The 21,630-nt window shown below is 66.3% G+C and overlaps 1 protein-coding gene across 2 annotated transcripts; it reads left to right on the forward strand.

Moving 5' to 3' along the window:
• Positions 1-264: 264 nt before the first annotated feature.
• LOC138732764 (bromodomain adjacent to zinc finger domain protein 2A-like) lies at positions 265-21,237 on the forward strand. Of its 2 annotated transcripts, none has more exons than XM_069879425.1 (29): positions 265-335; positions 4,834-4,971; positions 6,492-7,043; positions 7,379-7,537; positions 7,966-8,160; positions 9,403-9,630; positions 9,707-9,767; positions 9,842-9,950; positions 10,592-10,693; positions 10,760-10,970; positions 11,057-11,118; positions 11,229-11,294; positions 11,375-11,566; positions 11,655-11,909; positions 12,588-12,802; positions 12,907-12,981; positions 13,090-13,252; positions 13,674-13,733; positions 14,150-14,285; positions 14,362-14,927; positions 16,355-16,580; positions 16,663-16,818; positions 16,901-17,064; positions 18,117-18,400; positions 18,477-18,609; positions 18,911-19,057; positions 19,506-19,693; positions 19,782-19,925; positions 20,870-21,237. In XM_069879425.1, exons 2-29 carry the CDS (start codon positions 4,836-4,838, stop codon positions 21,036-21,038), a joined length of 5,154 nt encoding a protein of 1,717 aa, XP_069735526.1. In that variant the 5' UTR covers positions 265-335; positions 4,834-4,835; the 3' UTR covers positions 21,039-21,237. The 2 variants fall into 2 exon arrangements, with proteins under 2 accessions (XP_069735526.1, XP_069735525.1); XM_069879424.1 differs by lacking the exon at positions 265-335 and adding an exon at positions 1,365-1,551.
• The last annotated feature ends 393 nt before the right edge of the window (positions 21,238-21,630 follow it).

A 21,630-nucleotide genomic window follows, 5' to 3' on the forward strand; every position in this document is an offset into this window, starting at 1 on the left:
TGCACTTGCCCCCCCTAAATGTGGTGCAAATATATTGGGGGGAGGGGGGAGTGCCCCCTCCTCTCTGTCTTCTGTCCATCTGTCCTGTCTGTCTGTCCCAGCTCCCCTATTTTGCAGCTTAAGGAGATGCTTGGGGTGGGGTGGGGGTGTCTGGGGAAGGGGGGCTCCCCGGTGCGGGGCTCGGTTCCCACGATGGGGAAGAGGGTTCCCCGCCCCCCCGGGAGCTGCCGCGGCCCCTTTAAAGGGCGGTGCGAACCGGGCGGCGGCGCTGACATCACGGGGCCGGGAGCACCTTGCGCTGCGCACCGGGACCGGCACCGGCTCCGCCGCCCCAGGTACCGCAGCGAGGGGCTCCGGTGACCGGGATCCCCCTCCCTAAACCCCCTCCGGGTCCTTCCCCCCCCGCCCCAACCCGGTGGGCACGGGACACCCCCCCCACCCCAACCGGCTGGGAGCCCCCCCTGGGCACCCCCGGCCCCGGGATCCTCTGCACCCCCCCGGTTGGACCCCGAATCCCGGGACCCCCTCAACCGGCTGGGAGCCCCCACCGGGCAGGGCTCCCCCTTCATCCCTGGAGCCGCACCGGGACCCCCAGACCGGGGACCGTCCCCCCCCGCCCCTAGAGCCCCGGTTGGACCCCGAATCCCGGGACCAGCCCCCTCCCCCCAACCCCTTTCCCGGGGCCGCACCGGGACCCCCCCCCCCCAACCTCCCCCAACCTGCTGGGAGCCCCCCCTGGGCCCTCCCGGCACCGGGATCCTCTGCATCCCCCGGTTGGACCCCGAATCCCGGTACTAGCCCCCCCCCAACCCCTTTCCCGGGGCCGCACCGGGACACCGACCCCCCCTCAACCCTCCTGGACCCCCCCCAACCGGCTGGGAGCCCCCCCTGGGCACCCCCAGACCGGGGACCGTCCCCCCCTGCCCCTAGAGCCCCGGTTGGACCCCAAATCCCGGTACTACCCCCCCCCAACACCTTTCCCGGGGCCGCACCGGGACACCCCCCCACCCCCCCACCCCGGTCCCGGTGCCTGCGCAGCGTGACGTCACCGGGGATCCCGGTTTTGGGGGAGGGGGGGGGGGGTTGATCGGGGAGCGCTCGGTAACGAGTCCAGTATCGCGTTTATTCGTGGGAGCCGCCGTTACCGGAGCTGGGGGGGGGGTGGGGTGGTGGAAACGGGGCTGAGGTGGGGGTGGGGGGGGTCCCGGTCGGGGATTCCCCCCTCGCTGACCCCGCCGGGGGCGGGGATCCCCCCTCACCACCCACCCCTCCCGCCCCCCCCCCCCCCCCGTGGCCCCTCCCGGTGACGCGCGCGCCGCCCCCGGTGACGCTCGCGGCCGCCGTGACGCGCGGGGGCGGCGCGAGGCGCTTCCGGCCCGGGGTCCTCGCGGGGCGGCGGGACCGGGGGGGCCCTGGGAACCCCCCACACCCCCCCCCCCCCCCCCCGAACCCCCCAACACACACACACACACCCCGAAACCACCATGAGCAGCCGCCGCCGCCCCCCCCGCCCCCCCAGAGCCGCCTGACCGGGACCGGGGCCGCTGCCAGGTGGGGGCTCGGCCGGTAACGGCGAAGCGGGGGGGGTTGGGGGGCGGGGGCTCGGAGAGAAAAACCCCCTTTACCGAGCCTGGGGACGCCTCCTCCTCCTTCTTCCCCTTCCCCGGTACCGGTGAGATCCTCCATCTCCCCCTCTAAGAACGGGGACCCCCCCCTCCTCCCCCTTCCCGGTACCGGGGAGCCCCCCCCTCCCCCCTTCACCCCCGGTACCGGTGAGATCCTCCATCTTCCCCCCCCCCCGGTACTGGGGAGCCCCCCCTCCTTCCCCCCTCCGGTACTGGTGATAACCCCCCCCTTCCTCCAGAACCGGGGAGCCCCCCCTCCTACCCCCTCCCCCCGGTACCGGGGAGCCCCCCCCCTCCTTCCCTCCCCCTCCCGGTCCTGGTGAGACCCCTCCTCCCTCTAGAACCGGAGACACCCCCCCCCCCGCCTCCTTCCCCCCCCGGTACTGGGACCCCCCCCCCACCCCCCGATACCGGGGACCCCCACTTCTTCCTCCCCCCCCAGTACCGGGGAGCCCCCCCCCCATTCCTTCCCCCCCCCGGTACTGGTGAGACACCCCCCTCTCCCTCCAGAACCGGGGAGCCCCCCCCTCTCCTTCCCCTCCCCCACCCCGTTACCGGGGAGGCCCCCCCTCCTCACCCCAAGTACCGGTGAGACCCTTCTCCCCCCCGGTACCGGGGAGCCCCCCCACCTCCTTTTCCTTCCCGGTACTGGGGATCCCCCTCCTCCTTCCCCCCCCACAGTACCGGGGACCCCCCCCCCCCTCCTTTCCCGGTACCGGGGACCCCCCCCTCCGTTTTTCCCCCTGGGGGCACCGGGGATCCCCCCTCCCGGTGCTTCCCGGTCCTCGCGAGACCCGGGGGGGGGCGGGGCCGCGTCTGTGTGTCCGTCTGTCCCTCTGTCCGTGTCTGCGTCCCATTTCCCTTCTCTACGTCCCTCCCCGTCGTGTCCGTGTGTCCCTCCCCTTGTGTCCATCTGTCCTCCCCCCCCCGTGTCTGTGTGTCGTCCCTCTGTGCCCCCCCCCAAACGTCCGTATGTCCATCCCTCCGTCCCTCCGTGTCCGTCTGTCCCTCCTCCTTGTGTCCATTTGCTCCCCTCATCGTCCGTGTGTCCATCCCTCTGTCCGTCTGTCCCTCTCCCTTGTGTCCCTCTGTCCCCCCCATATCCATGTCCCCCCCCATCATCCATGTGTCCATCCCTCCGTCCTCCCCCCACTGTGTCCGTCTGTCCCTCCCCCTCGTGTCCATTTGCCCCCCTCATCATCTGTGTGTCCATCCCTTCCCTGCCCCGTGTCCGTCTGTCCCTCCCCCTCGTGTCCCTCTGCATGTATCCCCTGTGTCCCCCCCATCATCCGTGTGTCCATCCCTCTGTTCTCCCCCCTTTGTCCGTCTGTCCTTCCGCCTTGTGTCCATTTGCCCCCCTCATCATCCATGTCCATCCCTCTATCCCTCCCCATATCCATGCCCCCCCCCATCATCTGTGAGTCCATCCCTCGACCGTGTCCGTCTGTCCTTCCCCCTTGTGTCCCTCTGTCCCCCCCCCCATATCCACGTGTCCCCTTGTTTTTTGAAGCTTCCTTTCCATCCCAGCCTCCCAGCCTGGCTCCTGCAGCCCCCGAGCCCGTGGTTGTTGCCGCCGGGCACCGGCTCTGCCCTCTCCGCTGGCATCAGCCCCCACGCTCCCACCGTCCTCGCTGCCACCCCGGCTCCCCAGCTCCGGTTTCGCGCCGTGGCCCAGTTAGCGGCTCCGTCACACGCTGCCAGCCGGGAGGAGCCGAGGCCGCTGCCCGCACCGTGCCAACCGGCTCCCCGCGGATGCCAAGAGGGGCTCGGGGGGTCCCCTCACCGCGCCTCCAACCCATTTGGCCCCCGAGTCCTCGCCCAGCGCTGCCGTGGCCGGAGCCAAACCACCCCTTGGCCTTCCTGGAGATCATTCCCAGCTTTATTATCCCCGGTGCCAGCCGCGCTCCGGCTCGCTCCGTCCATCCCCACCTGCACCGCACCTTTTCCTTTTTCCAGCTGCGCTCTAGCCGGTTTCCCGGTGCCAACCAGGAGCTCTTGGAGCGCCACGCGTGTGGGTTTGTCCGCGTGAGTCCCCGGTGCCCCTGGCACCACACGGTGGCCCCGGATGCCGCTGGGCACCGGCTGCCGCGGGCGTGAGGAAATCCTCGCCCCGGTTTCGACACTGCGGTGGCATCGGCCTTTCCGGAGAGGGCGGCAAGAGCCGGAGCTGGTGCGCGTGGAGCGTCCCTGCTGGCACCAGCATTCCCGTCTCGGCTGCTGGGCTCTCGACGGCTCCCTTGGGCGCTGCCGGTTGTGCCGGTGGCACAGCCAGAACCCGTCCGTGGGCAGCACCCACCGCGAGCCCTCCTGAAGGCTCTTTGGTTTGAAGGAAGCGTCTCTCCTCCGGGGCGGTGAAGGTCACTGGTGGCTCTTGCCTGTCCCTGAGCCGGCGCCGGCTGCGCCACGAGGCCGGCGTGGCTGCTGCGGAGGCACCAGCACAGAGATGGTTCTGTGCCAGGAGCACGGTGATCCCCAGGGAGCACCAATCCTGTGCCGGGAACACAGTGATCCCCAGGGAGCACCGATTCTGTGCCGGGAACACGGTGATCCCCAGGGAGCACCAATCCTGTGCTGGGAGCACGGTGATCCCCAGGGAGCACCGATTCTGTGCTGGGAACACGGTGATCCCCAGGGAGCACCAATCCTGTGCCGGGAGCGTGGTGATCCCCAGGGAGCACCAATCCTGTGCCGGGAGCGTGGTGATCCCCAGGGAGCACCAATCCTGTGCCGGGAGCGTGGTGATCCCCAGGGAGCACCAATCCTGTGCCGGGAACACGGTGATCCCCAGGGAGCACCGATTCTGTGCCGGGAACACGGTGATCCCCAGGGAGCACCAATCCTGTGCCGGGAACACGGTGATCCCCAGGGAGCACCAATCCTGTGCCGGGAACACGGTGATCCCCAGGGAGCACCGATTCTGTGCCGGGAACACGGTGATCCCCAGGGAGCACCGATTCCGTTCCAGGAGCGTGGTGATCCCCACAGAGCACCGGTTCTCGGTGGCAGCCGCCCCAGGGACACCGGAGCGTGGTGCTGGGCACCGTGTCCTGGGGCTTCCCCCCCTCTCCAGCCCCCAGGTTTCCATCGAGGTCCGAATTGGGAGCTCATCCTGCTTGCCGAGGTCCCTGTGGCTGCGATGATCGAGCTGGGGAGGTGACACCCTCATGCCAGGTTGGTACTGACCCTGCCGCCTCTTCTCGCCCCCCAGACATGGAAACAAACAACCACTTCGGCTTCACCGGCCTTTCCTCCGCACCCGCTGCCTCAGGACCCAAACCCGCACCTGCCTCAGGGGACGGCGCCTTCGACCCCAGCGCCCCGCTCGGCTTCCCCCCGCCAGGGAAAAGTGAGTGGGGGTAGGGGACGGAGGGGATGGAGAGGATGAAGGGGACAGAGGGGCCGTGGGGACGGAGAGGATGGAGGGGATGGAGAGGCCATGGGGATGGAGGGGACGGAGAGGATGGAGGGGATGGAAGGGACGGAAAGGGTGGAGGGGACGGAAAGGGTGGAGGGGACAGAGAGGATGGAGGGGACAGAGAGGATGGAGGTGATGGAGAGGCCAAGGAGACGGAGAGGATGGAAGGGACGGAGAGGGTGGAGGGGATGGAGGTGATGGAGAGGATGGAGGTGATGGAGAGGCCAAGGGGACAGAGAGGATGGAGGGGCCGTGGGGACAGAGGGGATGGAGGGGCCGGAGAGGATGGAGGGGACGGAGAGGATGGAGGTGATGGAGAGGCCGAGGGGCCGTGGGGGTGGAGGGGACAGAGAGGATGGAGGGGATGGAGAGGCCGAGGGGACAGAGAGGATGGAGGTGATGGAGAGGCCGAGGGGACAGAGAGGATGGAGGTGATGGAGAGGCCAAGGGGATGGAGAGGATGGAGGGGGTGGAGGGGACGGAGAGGACAAAGGGGCTGTGGGGACGGAGGTGATGGAGGGGACAGAGAGGATGGAGGTGATGGAGAGGCCAAGGGGACGGAGAGGATGGAGGGGATGGAGAGGACGGAGGGGCCGTGGGGATGGAGGGGACAGAGAGGACAGAGGGGATGGAAGGGATGGAGAGGATGGAGGGGATGGAGAGGACGGAGGGGCCGTGGGGATGGAGGGGACGGAGAGGACAAAGGGGCTGTGGGGACGGAGGTGATGGAGGGGACAGAGAGGATGGAGGTGATGGAGAGGCCAAGGGGACGGAGAGGATGGAGGGGACGGAGAGGACAAAGGGGCTGTGGGGACGGAGGTGATGGAGGGGACAGAGAGGATGGAGGTGATGGAGAGTCCAAGGAGACGGAGAGGATGGAGGGGACAGAGAGGATGGAGGTGATGGAGAGGATGGAGGGGCTGTGGGGCTGGAGGGAATGGAAGGGAAGGAGAGGATGGAGGGGACAGAGAGGATGAAGGTGATGGAGAGGCCAAGGGGACGGAGAGGATGGAGGCGCCGTGGGGCAGAGGCGACAGAGAAGATGGAAGGGATGGAGAGGCTGGAGGGGACGGGAGGCCCGTGGCAGCTCCCCGCACATGTTGCTGGCGGCTGTTGTGCCTCCACCATCGTCTCAGCCTAGAAAAGCGTCCGTGCTGGAATGGGGTCTCGTGGATTTGGCCGCTCAGCTGATCCAGCGCGGCCCTGCCAAGCGCTCGGCTAATCCCCAGCGTCCCGCGGTGCTCGGCCCCACGACAGGGCCCGTTTCACCAAGTTGCGCTGTGGGCATCGGGGTCGCGGCCTGCGGCCGGGCAGGAGGCTCGGTGGCTGGAGGATGGACCGTCCGTCTGTCCCCAGAGCCTCTTGTCCATCCCCGGTGGGGCCTGCGGGAGGGCACCAAGGTGCCCCAGCGGTGCGGTTGACGCGCTTCTCTCTTCTCTGGCTCCCTCCAGGTCTGAACGGGAGCACGAATGTCAATGGCTTCTCTACTGTATCCCACCCCAGTACTTCAGGGACGTTCCCCCCCGGCTCTCCGCACGCCGGCACGCCGCCGCTCCGCGCCTACGACTGCCTCTGGGATTACTCGCCCTACGTGCCCGCTGGTGGCCTCAAAGACGGTGGCCCCGCCGCCCCGCTCACCGGCCTCGGACAATTCCCACTCAACGGCGTCGCCGGAGGGTCCCGGCCGGCGTCCCCCGACCATGGCACCAACCTGCGCGAAGCCGGGCAGGAATTTTGGGGCAACGGCACCGCCGGCCCCATGGGGCTGAACTTTGACTCGCAGGAGCTGTACGACTCCTTCCAAGACCAGAGCTTTGAGCTGAACGGCCCCGCTGGTTTCTCACCCATGCTGGGCTCCGGCCCCCAAACCTTCTCGCTGCCAGAGGAGCCGGGCGCCGCCGGCGAAGGAGACGCCGATGCCGCAGCCAAAGAGATCCCGGGCAGCATCGCGGAGAACGGGGGTGGGCTGGTGGGCAGCATGGAGCTGGAGGAGGCGCAGCCAGGTAGGAGCCCGCTGGGGGTGGCCAGAGCTCCGGGTTGTGGCGCCGGCACGGCGTGCTGGATCCCAACGCGGGATGGCAGAGCTGGGCACGGCCCTGTGCCCCCACAGTGCCGCGTCCTACCCGATTCCGCCGCTCGGAATCGGTGCTGGGATGTCGTTAAACCGGGCTGGGCGCAGCCTGCGGTGTCCCCCGGCACAGGGTGTGTGCGAGCTCGGCGTGGCCGCCTGCCAGCGAGGGCTGGGTGCCAGCCGGCCTGGTGCAAGAGCAGCAGCCGCCGGTGCCGCCTGAGAACCCCCCCACGACAGGCTCTGAATTTACTCCGATGTTCCCTTTAGACTTGAAGATGTGCGGCTACAACGGCTCAGCCGCGGCGCCGGCCCCGCTGGCACAGGAGGGCCCCGGCCTGGGGGCCGCGTCGCCCATCGCCCCGCGCTTGGAGGCCGCCCACATCCTCAGCGGAGACACCCTGGAGCCCTTCGAGTCCTTGGCCAGAGGTAGCTGAGGGGGGCCTGGGCTGGGCTGGGGGGGCCACACCGGTGGTGGCGAAGGCCTTGGCGATGGTCCCCTTGGCGCGAGGGGCTCTGGGCAGGCGCTGGCAGGCAGGGGCGGCCCCCGCGCCAGCCTCCTGGGCGCTCCCGGCCTTCCCGGCCTTCCCAGCTCCGTGACGAGGCTGTTACTCAGCGCCTGAACTTCCGCGCTGCTCAACAGCAGCATCGCCACCGCCACCGCCACCACCACCACCACGGCCATTTTGGGCTCCTGGCTTCCCAGAGGAGGGGGCGTGGCTGGGGGCGCCCCAACCCTTAACTCCTCCGCTGCCGACCCCTTCGGGATTTGGGGGGAGCACCCCCTGGGGGAGCAGCGATGTGGCTCTACCCGCCTCCAGCCCCGCTCCCGGTGCTCCCCCCCTGCTCCCCACCAGATCCCGGCACCGGGGATCCCTACACGATGGACGACGCGCGGCTGGTGAGCGACAAATCCCCTCTGGAGGAGCCCCCCGAGCTCCGCTGCGCCGACAGCCCCCCCCTGCACGCCGACGGCCCCTTCGGCCTCCTGCCTGCTAGCCCCTCGGCCGCCCCGCTGCTCGCCGGCACCGGCTCGTCGCCGGCCCTGCACGGTACGTGCTGCAACCTGCCGGTGCCCCCCACACCAGCTGGTGCCCCCCGACCCGCTCGGTGCCCCCCATGCCTTCTTGGTGCCTCCCATGCCTTCTTGGTGCCCCCCGCGCCCGCTCAGAGCCCCCCACACCAGCTGGTGTCCCCCGCACCTGCTTGGTGCCCCCCATGCCTTCTTGGTGCCCCCCGCGCCCACTAGGAGCCCCCCACACCAGCTGATGCCCCCCACACCCGCTCAGTGCCCCCCATGCCTTCTCGGTGCCCCCCACACCAGCTGGTGCCCCCCACACCCACTCGGTACTCCCCACACCTTCTTGGTAGCCCCCATGCCTGCTCGGAGCCCCCCACATCAGCTGGTGCCCCCCATGCCTTCTTGGTGCCCCCCATGCCTTCTTGGTGCCCCCCACGCCCGCTAGGAGCCCCCCACACCAGCTGGTGCCCCCCACACCCGCTCAGTGCCCCCCATGCCTTTTTGGTGCCCCCCGCACCCGCTCAGAGCCCCCCACACCAGCTGGTGTCCCCCGCACCTGCTTGGTGCCCCCCATGCCTTCTTGGTGCCCCCCGCGCCCGCTAGGAGCCCCCCACACCAGCTGGTGCCCCCCACACCCGCTCAGTGCCCCCCATGCCTTCTTGGTGCCCCCCGCACCCGCTCAGAGCCCCCCACACCCGCTTGGTGCCCCCTGTGCCTGCTCGGAGCCCCCCACACCAGCTGGTTCCCCCCACACTCACTCAGTGCCCCTCACTCCTTCTTGGTGCCCCCCGCGCCGGCTCGTTGCCCCCCATATCTGCTCAGTGCCCCCCATATCTGCTCGGTGCCCCCCACGCCTGCTGGTGCCCCCCACGCCTGCTGGTGCCCCTGATGCGTTCCTGGTGCCCTGCATGCCCGGTCGGTTCCCCCCACATCGGTCAGTGCCCCCCACGCCCAGCTCGGTGCCCCCCACGCTGGTTGGTGCCCCCCACTCCAGCTCGGTGCCCCCCACACCTCATCAGTGCCCCCCAAGCCGGCTTGGTGCCCCCCACGCCAGCTCTCCAGGGCTACCGGCCTGGATTTGCCACCACGGCCACCACCGCAGCATCATCTTTATGTCCGGGGACCCCGCGTGTGCCGGGGCCGGTGGGGACCCTGCGGGTGCCCAGCTGGTTTCCAGCCCCTTGGAGGGCTCGACACGGGGTCTCGTGGTGGCATGCGCGGAGCCAGCCGGCAGCCGTGCTCGGCGGTGACGTCCCTGACCTTGGCTCTGCAGACGGCGGCACCCGCCACGCGGAGCCGGAGGAGCCGGAATCCCTGGAGCTCAGCACCACGCTGGAGCCAGAATCCTTGGCCCCGTCTGCGGAGGAAGAGGAGGAAGAAGAAGACGAGGAGGAGGAGGAGGAGGGAGAGGAGGAAGAGGCTGCTGATAGCTGCCCGGAGACTTCAGCTGTGCTGGAAGGAGAGAGCGAGGAGGCCGCTGCGCTGAGCTCCAGGGCGGCAGGTACGGCCGGGAGCCCCTGCGGGCACCGAAGCTGCCACCGGGGCATCCAAACCCAGCGTCTCGTCCCCTCCCGCAGGTGACGTCCCTCGCCGGCGCATCGCCACGCAGGAGGAGGTGCGATTCCCGCTGCAGCACGGGTACGTGGCACCGTCCCCCCCTTGTCCAGCCCCCGCGGGACCCCCCGCGCCCGGCTGAAGCCCCTTGTGCCCAGGTGGAGGCGGGAGGTGCGGATCAAGAGAGGGAATCACCGCTGGCAGGGAGAGACCTGGTACTACGGGCCCTGCGGGAAGAGGATGAAGCAGTTCCCGGAGGTGATCAAGGTGCGGAGCAAGAGCGGGACGGGGGACAACACAGGGTCCTGCTCTGCTGCAGCTACCCCCGAGCCCCCCCTGCAGCAGAGGGACGAGGCTGGGAGCTACACAATCATAGAATCTAGAATCGCCAGGTTGGAAAAGACCCCCAGGATCATCGAGTCCAACCATTCCCATCAATCACTAACCCATGTCCCTCAGCACCTCGTCCACCCGGCCCTTAAACCCCTCCAGGGAAGGGGACTCAACCCCCTCCCTGGGCAGCCTCGGACAGGGACCAATGACCCTTTCTGTGAAAATTTTTTCCTAATGTCCAGCCTGACCCTCCCCTGGTGGAGCTTGAGGCCATTCCCTCTCGTCCTGTCCCCTGTCCCTTGGGAGAAGAGCCCAGCTCCCTCCTCTCCACAACCTCCTCTCAGGGAGTTGCAGAGAGCAATGAGGTCTCCCCTCAGCCTCCTCTTCTCCAGCCTAAACCCCCCCAGCTCTCTCAGCCGCTCCTCTTCTTCCCCAGCCCCTTCCCCAGCTCCGTTCTCTTCTCTGGACTCGCTCCAGAGCCTCAACATCTTTCTTGTGCTGAGGGGCCCAGCACTGACCCCAGGATTCAGGGCGCTGCACCCTCCTCACAGCCTCCTCCTCCTCTTCCTCCCCAGTACCTGAGCAGGAACGTGGTGCAGGACGTTCGGCGCGAGCATTTCAGCTTCAGCCCCCGCATGCCGGTGGGAGATTTCTACGAGGAGCGGGACACGCCAGAGGTGGGTCTGGGGGCTGCGGTGCCGCCGCGTCCCCCCTGCTCGGCGTGACCGGTGTCTGTGCCGCAGGGCCTGCAGTGGGTGAAGCTGAGCCCCGAGGAGATCCCCGCGCGCATCCAGGCCATCACGGGCAAGCGCGGGCGGCCTCGCAACGCCGAGAAGGCCAAAGCCAAGGAGCCGCCGGCTGCGAAGCGTGGCCGGGGCCGGCCTCCCAAGGTGAAGATGGTTGACCTGCTGAGCAAGACGGATGCGCGGCTGCTGAAGAGGCTGGAAGCCCAAGGTACCCCCTACCCAGCCCCTGGCAGCCCAGCTCTGGTGGGATCCCAGCACCCCGCCCTTTGCCACCCTTCCTTCTTGCTCTCGCAGAGGTTCTCAGCGACGAGGACAAGCTGAAAATGAGCAAAATCAAGAAGAAAATGAGGCGGAAGGTACAGGTGGCTGCACAGGGTGATACAGGGACCCTTTTGGGTTTGGGGAAGGAGCTTCCCCCATGTGGGAAGGCCACCTGGTCCCTGAGCTAGTCTTGTCCCCCTTCCAGGCCAAGAACAAGCAGAAGCAAGAAACCAAAGCCCCCAGAGCGAAGGAGGCCAAGAAGAAGTGCAAGGTGAGTCCGTAGGGTCCTGGGGAATGGAAAGGGGCAGGAGATGGAGCTGCTTTCCGCCCTGTGTCCCGGGGTCTTCTCAGGCCAAGGAGAAGAAGGGCAAAGTGGAGAAGGGCAAGGACAAAGCGCGGCCTAAGGAGAAGAAGGGCAAAGGGGCTCGGAAGGCGGACAAAGGCCTGGTGGCCCAGCGGCGTCTGGAGGAGCGGCGGCGGCAGCAGCTCATCCTGGAGGAGATGAAGAAGCCGACGGAGGACATGTGCCTGGGGGACCACCAGGTGGGCTGGGGCACTGGGGGCTGAGCCAGAAGCCCGCAGGCTCTCCGGTGCCGCGCTGGCCCTGACCGCTCGCTCTTCTTCCCTGCAGCCCCTGCCAACCTTCTCGCGTATCCCAGGCCTCGTCCTGCCGAGCCCGGCTTTCTCCAACTGCCTGACTGTGGTGGAGTTCCTCCAGAGCTACGGGAAGGTCTTGGGTTTCGACCCAGCCAAGGATGTCCCCAGCCTGTCCTCGCTGCAGGAGGGGCTGCTGGGCGTGGGGAGCAGCGCAGGAGAGGTGCAGGACCTGCTGGTGCGGCTGCTGCAGGCTGCGCTCTACGATCCCGGGATGCCACCCTACTGCCAGGTGAGTTGGTCCCAGCTTCTCCTCCAGCTCTGGTGGAGATGGTGATGTCCGTAAGGCCCCAGCTGCTGTGAGAGAGCCCAGATTTGGGAGGTGCTGCTCTTCCTGCACCCTCTCCCTGTGCCCAGCTAGTTCCCAGCGCCTGGTAGCTCCACTGTCTGTCCAGCTGAAGGTTCTGGAGCTGCTTGGCCCTGCCTGGAACACCCCCAGGTTCATTCCAGCTCAGGCTTGGGTTCCTGGTTTTCCCCCACACTGCGTGCTGGTGTCTTCCCCTTCTTAGAATCATAGAATAGTTTGGGTTGGAAGGGACCTTAAAGGTCATCCAGTTCCAACCCCTCTCATGGGGACGCCTCCCACTGAACGTGGGTCCTCCAAGCCCCATCCAACCTGGCCTCGGACACCTCCAGGGATGGGGCAGCCACAACTTCCCTGGGGAACCTGTTCCAGTGTCTCCCCACTCTCATGGTGAAGAAATTCTTCCTCATGTCTAGCCTAAATCTGCCCCTCTCCAGTTTATCTCCGTTCCTTCTCGTCCTATCACCACAAGATTTTGTGAACAGCCCCTCCCCAGCTTTCTTGTAGCCCCTTTCAGGTAGTGGAATGTTGCTATAAGATCTCCTTCTTGTTCTTATCTCTCGTGGCAAGTCCTCCTTTCCCTAATCTCCCCTCTGCTCTCTCAAGTCCCTGAAGATCCTGGGAGAGAAGGTGTCGGAGATCAGCCTGAACCGCGACACCGTCTCCGAGATCCTTCGCTGCTTCCTGACGGCGTATGGGGCTGCCGAGGAGCTCTGTGATGGGCTGCGCACCAAACCCTTCCAGGCGCTGCCTCCGGAGCAGAAAGCTGCCATCCTGGCCTTCCTGGTGAACGAGCTCAACAGCAGCGGCCTCATCATCAGGTGAGCGCGGGCTGGGGAGCAAGACGCCACCTCCCATCGCGGCTTCACGTCCCGGGAGAGCTTGCGCGCAGCCGCTGGCCGCAGCCAACCCCGTCTCCTTGCAGCGAGATCGACAAGACGCTGGAGAACATGTCCAACTACCGGAGGAACAAGTGGATCATCGAGGGCCGGCTGCGCAGGTGGGTTGCTCCGAGCTGCCTGCGGCGGTGGCTTTCCCCGTGCCGCCTCCTAACCGCGTGTCGGGGAGCTCGGCGCACGTCCGGACAGGCTCAACTGCGTCTTGGCAGGTTGAAGATCGCCTTGGCCAAGAAGACGGGTCGTCCCGAGTCGGAGATCACGGGGTTGGAGGACGGGAGGCGCCGGCGAAGCTCCCGCCTGACGGAGGAGACGGGGCTGGAGATGGAGGAGGAGGAGGAGAACCGAGGGAGGAAATCCCGCAGGGAAGAGGAGGTGGGTGGCCACGGGGTGCACCCTTCGCGGAGGTGGAGATGCTGCCCTTGGGGGTCTCTTCCCCACCTGCCCACACTTCCCTGATGGAGCTCTCTACAATTACCTTAAAGCTCTCAAAAACTCCCTGAGAGGAGGTTGCGGAGAGGAGGGAGCTGGGCTCTTCTCCCAAGGGACAGGGGACAGGATGAGAGGGAATGGCCTCAAGCTCCTCCAGGCTGGACATTAGGAAAAAAATTTTCATGGAAAGGGTCATTGGTCCCTGTCCGAGGCTGCCCAGGGAGGGGGTTGAGTCCCCTTCCCTGGAGGGGTTTAAGGTGGACGAGGTGCTGAGGGCCATGGGTTAGTGGTTGATGGGAATGGTTGGACTCGATGATCCTGGGGGTCTTTTCCAACCTGATGATTCTATGATTCCCTTCTGCAGCTGGACACGTCTGCGTCCAGCGTCCCCGAGCTCGAGAGGCAGATTGAGAAGCTGGCCAAGGTGAGCGGGTGGTGGAGGGCTGGAGGTTCTGTGACTGCCCTGGGGGTCCCATCACCCCCCTGCAGGTCTTGTCACTGCCCCACGGGTCCCATCACCACTCTGAGGGATCTGTCACACCGTCATGGGTCCCATCACCATCCTGAGGGTTCTATCACATCGTCATGGGTCCCATCACCATCCTGAGGGTTCTATCACATCGTCATGGGTCCCATCACCACCCTGAGGGATCTATCGCACCGTCATGGGTCCCATCACCATCCTGAGGGTCCTATCACACCGTCATGGGTCCCATCACCTCCCTGAGGGTCCTATCACACTGTCATGGGTCCCATCACCATCCTGAGGGTCCTATCACACCGTCATGGGTCCTGTCACTGCCTTTTGGGTCCTGTCACCGCTCTGTGCTCTCCCCACAGAGGCAGATGTTCTTCCGCAAGAAGCTGCTCCATTCCTCGCAGACGCTGCGAGCGGCGTCTCTGGGCCAGGACCGATACCGGCGGCGATACTGGGTCCTGCCCCACCTGGGCGGCATCTTCGTGGAGGGCACAGAGGGTGAGCTGGCAAGGGGCTTTGGCCGCTCCGGGTCTGACAGGATCCCACGTCTCATCTCCCTTTCTTGCTTCGGCAGCCGCTGAGCCATCACCCCAGGAACTCCCGGAGGAGAAGGCGTCTCCCCACATCCCTCCGGTGAAGGAGGAGCTGATGGATGTCCCCATTCCCAACCGGACCAACTGCACGGCCTCACGCTCCCGTGGGAGGCCCCGAAAAAGCAAAGAGGAGCTGGTGCAGCACTGCGGGCCGCGGCCGCCCCCGGTGAACGGGGCTCTGGAGGAACCGGAGCCGCTGGGGCAGAGCCAGCACGACCTCAGCCAGTCCGCCTTCCTCTCCTGGCTGAGCCAAACCCAGGCCTCGCTGCTCCGCGGCTCCGTCCTCACCCCGGACAGCAGCCCCGGCCAGGGCGACACGGCACCCGAGACCCCCGCGGAGCCCACGCACGAGGAGGAGGAGGAGGAGGAGAAGGAGAGCGCCCGCGAGGCTGTGGGAAAACGGGGACCCTGGTTCAACCTGCTGCCCCGGACGCCCTGCGACGACCGAGCCCCCCTCGCTACCTCCTCGGCCGAACCCTCGCCCCGAGCTGCCGTGCAGCCCCGGGGTCAGCCCCGCGGCGAGATGCCCAAGGGGCCAGTGCGGCAGGTACGTGCGTGGGGCTGGGGGGCAGTCAGAGAATCAGAGAGTCACCAGGTTGGAAAAGACCCCCAGGATCATCAATTCCAACCATTCCCATCAATCACTAACCCATGTCCCTCAACACCTCGTCCACACGTCCCTTAAAGTCCTGGAGTCTGGGCACCGTGCATCTCAGAGTTAGGGAGGCTCCCTTCGTGGTGCCAGCGTCCCATCCTGCTGCCCCGGAGAGGCTAAAGAGCCATGGGGCTGTGGGCTGCAGAATTGGGGGCTGGGGGGCTGCGGGATCGGGGTTGGGGGGCTGCAGGATCGGGGACTGGGGGGCTGCAGGATCGGGGGCTGAGGGGCTGCAGGATTGGGGGCTGAGGGGCTATGGGATCGAGGTTGGGGGGCTGCAGGATCGAGGTTGGGGGGCTGCAGGATCGGGGGTTGGGGGGCTATGGGATCGGGGTTGGGGAGCTGCAGGATTGGGGTTGGGGAGCTGCAGGATTGGGGTTGGGGAGCTGCAGGATTGGGGTTGGGGGGCTGCAGGATTGGGGGCTGTGGGGCTATGGGATTGGGGGTTGGGGGCTGCAGGATCGGGGTTGGGGGGCTGCGGGATCAGGGGTTGGGGGGCTGCAGGATCGGGGTTGGGGGGCTGCAGGATTGGGGTTGGGGAGCTGCAGGATTGGGGGCTGGGGGGCTGTGGGATCGGGGGGCTGCGGGATCGGGGTCGGGGGGCTGCAGGATCGGGGGTTGGGGGGCTGCAGGATCAGGGTTGGGGGGCTGCAGGATCAGAGTTGGGGAGCTGCGGGATTGGGGGCTGGGGGGCTGCGGGATCAGGGTTGGGGGGCTGCAGGATCGGGGGCTGGCGGGCTATGGGATTGGGGGTCGGGGGCTGCAGGATCGGTGTTGGGGGGCTGCAGAATCGGGGTTGGGGGCTGCAGGATTGGGGGCTGGGGGGCTATGGGATCGAGGTTGGGGGCTGCAGGATCAGGGGTCAGGGGGCTGCGGGATCGGGGGTTGGGGGCCTGTGGGACTAGGGGCTTGGGGGCCTTTGGGATCAGGGGTCGGGGACTAGGGGGCTGCAGGATCAGGGGCTGAGGGGCTGCAGAGTCAGGAGTTGGGGGCTGCGGGATCAAGGGGCTGCGGGATCGGGGGTCGGGGGGCTGTGGGATTGGGGTAAGGGGCTGCAGGATCCGGAGGCTGCAGGATTGGGGGTCAGGGGGCTGCGGGATCAGAGGTCAGGAGGCTGCGGGACCGGGGGCTGAGGGGCTGCAGAATCAGGAGTTGGGGGCTGCGGGATCGGGGGTCTGGGGGCTGTGGGATTGGGGTAAGGGGCTGCAGGCTCAGGAGGCTGCAGGATCGGGGGTCAGGGGGCTGCGGGATCAGGGGTCAGGGGCCAAGGAGAGGAGTGGGAGCCTGCCCAGCCCTGCTGACGTGCTCCATCCCCGCAGCTCAACGGCCTCCCCGCGGACAACCCTGCGGCTCCTCTGCTCGCCTCCACGCCGGTGCCCGCCGGTGCCCGGGCACACGGCGCCTGCCCCAGGGGCCGGGGCAGCCTGGAGAAGCTCCAGGAGCTGCCGGGGCAGCCCAAGCGCCGAGGGCGGCCGCCCACTAAGTTCTTCAAGCAGATGGAGCAGAAGTACCTGACTCAGCTGACGGAGCAGCCGGTTCCCCCCGGTGAGAGCCGAGCCCTGGCATCCCCGGCAGGGAGCGCGGGTGCAGCCGGCGCGGGGCTGAGTTCCACGCTGCTGCCTTGCAGAGATGCGGAGCGGCTGGTGGTGGCTGCGGGACCCCGAGGAGCTGGAAGCCGTGGCTCGGGCGCTGCACCCGCGGGGCATCCGCGAGAAAGCGCTGCACAAGCACCTCACCAAGCACAGGGACTTCCTACGCGAGGTCTGCCTGCGCTCCACCACCGGTAAGAGCCGCGCGTTGGCTGGGATGGAGGTCGCCGCCGTCCTCCCCGCTGAGCCCCCTTCTATCCCCCTTCTATCCCCCAGACCCCATCTTCCACCCGCGCCCCGAGGCGGCCGGCACCGCCGTGTCTCAGGAAGCCCTGGCCAGGTGGTCGGTGATGGACAGAGCCTACGAGGCCGACCTCGCCGTCCTGCAGTGGGTGGAGGAGCTGGAGCAGCGCGTGCTGATGGCCGATCTGCAGATCCGGGTGGGTGCGGGGCTGTGGCCGCCCTTGGGTGATGGGGTGGCCTTGGCTGGGAATCACAGAATCACCAGGTTGGAAGAGAGCCCCAGGATCATCGAGTCCAACCATTCCCATCAATCACTAACCCATGGCCCTCAGCACCTCGTCCACCCGGCCCTTAAACCCCTCCAGGGAAGGGGACTCAACCGCCTCCCTGGGCAGCCTCTGCCACTGCCCAGGGACCCTTTCCGGGAAAAACTTTTTCCTAGTATCCAGCCTGACCCTCCCCTGGTGGAGCTTGAGGCCATTCCCTCTCGTCCTGTCCCCTGTCCCTTGGGAGAAGAGCCCAGCTCCCTCCTCTCCACAACCTCCTCTCAGGGAGTTGCAGAGAGCAATGAGGTCTCCCCTCAGCCTCCTCTTCTCCAGCCTAAACCCCCCCAGCTCTCTCAGCCACTCCTCTTCTTCTCCAGCCCCCTCACCAGCTTCTTTGCTCTTCTCTGGACTCGCTCCAGAGCCTCAACATCCTTCTTGTGGGGAGGGGCCCAGAACTGACCCCAGGATTCGAGGAGCGGTCTCCCCAGGGCCGAGGCCAGAGGGAGAAGAACCTCCCTGGCCCTGCTGGCCACGCCGGGTCTGATCCAAGCCAAGATGCCCTTGGCCTTCTTGGCCCCCTGGGCCCCTGCTGGCTCCTGTTCCACCAACCCCCCCAGGTCCTTCTCCTCCAGGCACTTTCCAGCGGGACTTCTCCTAGGCTGGAGCTGCTCAGGGTTGTTGTGCCCCAAGGGCAGGACCCGGCGTTTGGCCTCGTTAACCCTCCTGCCGTTGGTCTCAGCCCATGGATCCAGCCTGTTCAGATCCCTTTGGAGCCTCCCGACCCTCCAGCAGATCCAGCTTCCACCCAGCTTAGCGTCATCCCCAAACTTGCTCAGGGAATGCTGGTAGCCTTGGCCGGGTTCTAAAGCCTGTTGAGCTTGGCCAGGAGCTGCACTGACCTTGGCCGGGTGCTTCGGTGGCCTTGACCGTGCTCTGTGTTGTCCCTGTTCGCGGCACCTGCCTTGAACTCCTCTCCTCTGCAGGGCTGGACGTGCCCCGGCCCCGATTCCACGCGCAGCGACCTTCAGTACTGCGAGCACAAAGTGGAGCCCCTGGAGGACATCACCATCCGGAGCCGGCGGGACGGCTTGCCGCTGTGCCGCGAACGCACCAACCCGCTGGACCTGGCGGTGCTGCGGCTGGCGGCGCTCGAGCAGAACGTGGAGCGGCGCTACCTCAAGGAGCCGCTTTGGCCCCTGCACGAGGTGGTGGTGGAGAAGGTGGTGTTGAGCGGCGCCGAGGAGCCTGGCTTGGGTCCCACCGAGATGTGAGCCCTGTACACCCCTACCCTGTGCCGCCGGCACGCAGGTGGCTCTGGCTGAGCCCCGTCTTTGCCTCCGCAGAGCCTACGAGATCACGCCCCGCGTCCGGACGTGGCGGCAGACGCTGGAGCGGTGCCGCAGCGCGGCCCAGGTCTCGCTCTGCATCAACCAGCTGGAGAAATCCATCGCCTGGGAGAAGTCGGTCAACAGAGTGGTGAGCGCCCGCGCCGGGTGGGAAGGGAACCGGGGTGGTGGGTACCCCGGCGTTGAACCCAGCCTGTTCGGATCCCTTTGGAGCCTCCCGACCCTCCAGCAGATCCAGCTTCCACCAGCTTAGTGTCATCCACAAACTTGCTCAGGGTGCGCTCGATGCCTTCATCCAGGTCATTGATGAAGACATTGAACGGGGTTGGAGCCACCACTGAGCCCTGAGGAACACTTGGAACTGGCCTCCAGCTGGATTTTCAAGGAAAAAAATAACAAAATTTATTCAAACCCAAACTGTCTCCCCGCAGACCTGCCTGGTGTGCCGGCGCGGTGACGACGACGAGCACCTTCTGCTGTGCGACAGCTGCGACCGGGGGTGCCACCTCTACTGCCACCGGCCCCGCATGACCGAGGTGCCTGAGGGCGACTGGTTCTGCTCCGTCTGCGTCTCCCGGGTACGACATGGGGTGACCCCCAAACCCCCCGAGCCGGCGGGGTCGGGAGGCTCTGCGAAGGGATCTGATCAGGGGAGACCTCATTGCTCTCTCCAGCTCCCTGAGAGGAGGTTGTGGAGAGGAGGGAGCTGGGCTCTTCTCCCAAGGGACAGGGGACAGGACGAGAGGGAATGGCCTCAAGCTCCACCAGGGGAGGGTCAGGCTGGACATCAGGAAAAAATATTTCATGGAAAGGGTCATTGGTCCCTGTCCGAGGCTGCCCAGGGAGGGGGTTGAGTCCCCTTCCCTGGAGGGATTTAAGGGCCGGGTGGACGAGGTGCTGAGGGCCATGGGTTAGTGATTGATGGGAATGGTTGGACTCGATGATCCGATGGGTCTTTTCCAACCTGGTGATTCTATGATTCTACGACCCCGCGTGCCGGCGGTGACCCCCGGTTGCTCCCCGCAGGCAGGGCAGTACCGGGACCCCGTTGCCCCCCGACGAGGGAAGAAGCGGAAACGGGGGCGTCTCTTTGGGGCGCAGGACAGGGGGAGCCCCCGGGGCCGGCCGGGAACGCGGCGCCGAGAGGGTGTATCGCCCGCCAAGCGCCGCGGCGTGACGCTGCGAAGCCAGCCCAGCGACCTCACCTTCTGCGAGTGAGTAGGGTTTTGGGGGACCCGGGGTTGGGGGGGGAGGGCTGGTGGGGTGTCCTCAGGGGTTCCCCCTCACCCTCTTGTCCCCCAGGATCATCCTGATGGAGATGGAGTCGCACGAGGACGCCTGGCCCTTCCTCGAGCCCGTCAACCCGCGCCTGGTGCCCGGTTACCGCAAGATCATCAAGAACCCCATGGATTTCGCTACCATGCGCACGCGGCTGCTGCAGGGAGGGTGAGATGGGATGGAGATGGAGATGGAGATGGAGATGGAGATGGAGATGGAGATGGAGATGGAGATGGAGATGGAGATGGGATGGGATGGGATGGGATGGGATGGGATGGGATGGGATGGGATGGGAGGGGATGGGATGGGATGGGAGTTCCTCTGAGGAGGGATAAGGGTCCCTCCAAGGGATGGGATAGAGGTTCCTCTAAGGATGAGGGTCCTTCCAAGAGGTGGAATGGGATGAGATGGGATGGGTTGGAGGTTTATCTGAAGGATGAGAGTCCCTCCAAGGGATGGGATGGAGGTTTATCTGAAGGGTGAGGGTCCCTCCAAGGGATAGGTTGGGGGTTCTTCCAAGGGATGGGATGGGATGGGATGGAGTTCCCTCTGAGGGATGGGATGGGGGATTCTCCAAGGGCTGCAGGTCCCTCCAAGGGATGGGATGGAAGTTCCTCTGAGGGGATGAGGGTCATGGGGATTCCTCTAAGGGATGAGGGTCCCTCCAGGGGATGGGATGGGGTGGGTTGGAGGTTTATCTGAAGGATGAGAGTCTCTCCAGGGGATGGGATGAGGGTTCCTCTAAGGGATGAGAGTCCCTCCAAGGGATGGGATGGGATGAGGGTTCCTCTAAGGGATGAGAGTCCCTCCAAGGGATGGGATGGGATGGGATGAGGGTTCCTCTAAGGGATGAGAGTCCCTCCAAGGGATGGGATGGGATGGGATGAGGGTTCCTCTAAGGGATGAGAGTCCCTCCAAGGGATGGGATGGGATGGGATGAGGGTTCCTCTAAGGGATGAGAGTCCCTCCAAGGGATGGGATGGGATGGGATGAGGGTTCCTCTAAGGGATGAGGGTTCCTCCAAGGGATGGGATGGGGATTCCTCTGAGGGATGAGAGTCCCCCCTGGTTCTGGGCTTCTCCAGCTGCCACCAACCACCCTCCCTTCCCTAGATACTCAAGCTCGGAGGAGTTTGCGGCCGACGCCATGCTGGTGTTCGACAACTGCCAGACCTTCAACGAAGACGACTCGGCGGTGGGCAAGGCCGGGCACGCCATGCGCCAGTTCTTCGAGAGCCGGTGGGCTGAGTTTTATCAGGGAAAACGCGCCTCGAGCCCGTGAGGTTGGGGTTGGGGGGGGAGTTTGGGGTCCCCCCCGCACCCCTAGAACTGACTCCTCTGGAGCCGATCTCGCTGCCTGCTGACCCACCACCCCTTCCCGGCCCCCCAACCCACCCCCCCCAGCACCACAAACTCACAGATTCTGTAAGCCAAAAAGAAAAAAAAAAAAACAACACGAAAAAAAGAGGTGGGTTTTTTTTTTTTTTTTCTTTCTTTCTTTTTAATTTTATTTTCTAATTAAGAACAGAAACAGCCCCCCCCCACCCCCCCCCACCCCCCAAACCCTTGCTGGGAGTATTTAATAATAGCAATAGTTCGTAGTGAATGTCCAAGCGCTCCTGCAGCGTCTTCATGCATTAACGGCCAGTAAAGTGGACTTAGCCCCCCCCAAACCCGGCCAGGACCCACCCCCATCCTGGCCAGGACCCCCCCATACCTGGCCACCCCCCCCCCCCCATCCCACCCAGGCCCCCCTGCCCGCGCAGACACTTTACGGGAGCGGGCTCCAGCGCAAGACCCCCCCCCCCTTCCTCCTACCCCAGAGCCAGGTTTGGGGGGTGATGAAGTTGGGGGGGGGGGGGGGGGGGGCCGGC

This window comes from Phaenicophaeus curvirostris, chromosome 38 (assembly GCF_032191515.1).
Source record: "Phaenicophaeus curvirostris isolate KB17595 chromosome 38, BPBGC_Pcur_1.0, whole genome shotgun sequence".
In the NCBI taxonomy this organism is placed as follows: domain Eukaryota; kingdom Metazoa; phylum Chordata; class Aves; order Cuculiformes; family Cuculidae; genus Phaenicophaeus; species Phaenicophaeus curvirostris.